This window comes from Malurus melanocephalus, unplaced genomic scaffold (genome assembly GCF_030028575.1).
Source record: "Malurus melanocephalus ecotype Western Australia unplaced genomic scaffold, MMel_1.1 scaffold_919, whole genome shotgun sequence".
Taxonomy (NCBI): Eukaryota; Metazoa; Chordata; class Aves; order Passeriformes; family Maluridae; genus Malurus; species Malurus melanocephalus.
In genome coordinates, this window is record NW_026624151.1 from 75,453 (window position 1) to 77,981 (window position 2,529).

The 2,529-nt window shown below is 35.5% G+C and overlaps 1 protein-coding gene across 1 annotated transcript in view; it reads right to left on the bottom strand.

Moving 5' to 3' along the window:
• The window catches only part of TBX15 (T-box transcription factor 15), a 105,211-nt gene that overhangs the window by 37,356 nt on the left and 65,326 nt on the right, over positions 1-2,529 (bottom strand). Inside the window, exon 4 of the mRNA XM_057386137.1 lies at positions 1,323-1,536. Coding sequence (XP_057242120.1) covers positions 1,323-1,536 — 214 coding nt within the window. The remainder of the gene's footprint in view (positions 1-1,322; positions 1,537-2,529) is intronic.

The window sequence follows — 2,529 nt, forward strand, 5'->3', positions numbered from 1 at the left end:
ATGCAAGATGCTTCCTGTGACACTGAGTTCTAAAAATGTGAGCTAATCTGGCTCTGATAATCTCTTTTAGGGAACATCTGGGTTATTTGTCCAATATAACTTCCCTCAAATTATCAGTTATATTGTCCAATATAACTTTTCTCAAATTATCTCAGACTACAGAGCCATAGCGCTCATTTCACGAAAACATCAAACAACAAAGTCGAGCTGGTCTGGCCAATTCTGAGAGCACGGATAGGAAACAACACCGAAAATGATAGAATACCATGAATTTCCCCCAAAATGTGGGTAAATTCCCCGTTTCATCCCGGGACAGCTCCCGGTGCTCGCTCTCCGTGCGGGATCTGTCCGTGGTGCTGACACCCTCCTTCTCCTTCTCAATCGCAATTAAAACCTCATCAGGCAGAGGTAAAAAACAACTTATTCATAAAAAAATTCTTAGAAATCCTAGTTTGGGGCATCTAGAAATGTGCAGCTACCTTCAGTTGTGTTTTGGCAAGCAGATTCCTCGCCGTTTTTTAATAATGGTCAGCAGAGAAGATCTTGGCTAACAGCACCACGGGGTGGGGTTTTCTTGTGTTCTSAACTTTATTTTTAATAAATTTGCASTAGTATTATAYAGWTGATTAAGAAAKGWATAAAATWACGYRAGGCACTCCATCAAATGGCTCAGCAAGAACTCCRTGGATTTYAAAGAAGGTACAGAAACAATATTTTAGGCTCTCCTAACCTCAGCTGTTGTGGTATCACTGTAATAGCAAAGGAAAACATCAGGCTTGCACATTTTTATACAGGAAGTCATTAACACTGTATCTGTTTAGAACTGCAGGAAGGCATTCATTTGGTGYAAAGGTGAGTTTGAATTTCACTATATTTGAGATGGAATCAATTGGCTCATGAAGTGCTATGGAAACTTGAAAGAAAAGTCAAATGGCTCAGCCCCAAATTCATAACTCATCTTAAATTCAGTGCAGCCAACAGTAAAATGATTATTTCCTGATTTATTCACTCAAAGGAACAACTGTCCTCAATGGTTTCCTGCAGCTGCCCGGACTCCTTTGGAGCCCTTTATTCAAGCAGTCATATGAAACAACTTAACCTGTCTTTAAAAAGCCAATAGGATATAGAGCTCAGAAACTTTGACAGCCATTTCATTTTTCCTGCATATTTATCCCTTTTGATCAAGAAAAAAAATAGGAAAAAAAATTCTGTCTTTAAAAAAGAAAGAAATAAAAATTGGTTTGTTTGGTTATGATTTCTTTTTCAACCAGAAAAAGATGAGATTTCTTTTTCAAGCAGGCAGAAAGGCAGAGATGTCTTACCTGCCTGCTTTGGTGATGATCATCTCTGTCCCGATGTCATGAAATCTTTTCCAGAGGTCTGCACACTGCAGCTCCACCTGRATCTCTTCCATGGATGAAGGTGGAGGAGGCTGAGGCCCTGAGCCACCCGATGTAAGGTCAGAGTGGGAGCCAAATGAGCAGGATGTCCTTTCTGCCAGCACCTCTGTGTCCGARCCAGTGCTCTGCTCTGAGTCTGCAAAGGAAAGAAGGCAGGTGAGACACTTCAGTTCTACCTAAATGGGGGGTGAGAGAAGGAAAGGTGAAAATCAACACAGGAAGTGCTGGGGAATAATACAATGTCCTTTTATAAAGCATTTGATAAGGTATATATACATATATGTGGTGTGAATATATATGTATATGTGTGTATATACATATATATATGTATATATATGTGTGTGTATATATATGTATATATGTATATATATGTATATGTGTGTATATATATGAGTATATATATGAATGTGTGTGTATATATATGTATATGTGTGTATAAATATGTATATATATATGTATATGTGTGAATATATATGTATAAATATGTGTGTGTATATATATATATGTATGTGTGTGTATATATGTATATGTGTGAATATATATATGTGTATATATATGTATATGTGTATATATATATATTTGTATATATATATGTATATGTGTGTGTATATATATGTGTGTATATATATATGTATATATGTATATGCACATATATATTTATGGGGTTTTGTGATTTATAGCCCAATTTGGAGCTTTGAGTTTCCTGAGATCTGGCCGTTTGAGTGAAGTTTCAGAACCAGCTTCAGTGCAAAAGTTCCTCAACATGAAATAGAAATAGTAGCAAGCAATGGTGGGAGTWCAAAATACAGATGAAAAACAGAAATGAAAAAAAAAATTAATTCAACCCATTGTTTCAAGCTAAGATTAGATGGGCTCACTGGAAAACTGCATTCCATTTAATTGAATATTCTCCTGCAATACTATTAAAGAGTTGGTTATTTTTAAACAACACCGTTTTTTTTATTCCCTTTAATATCTTCATCATCAAAAACAATAAACTTTTTTTTTTTAATTTTGGTATTTGGCAGTACCATTCTGGAAATGTGTTTTATTTGCTCCTATAAAACTTTTTTTGAAGAATGATATTTCCTGGAAAGATAACCATGAAGCTTTTGGTGAGGAAAATGCT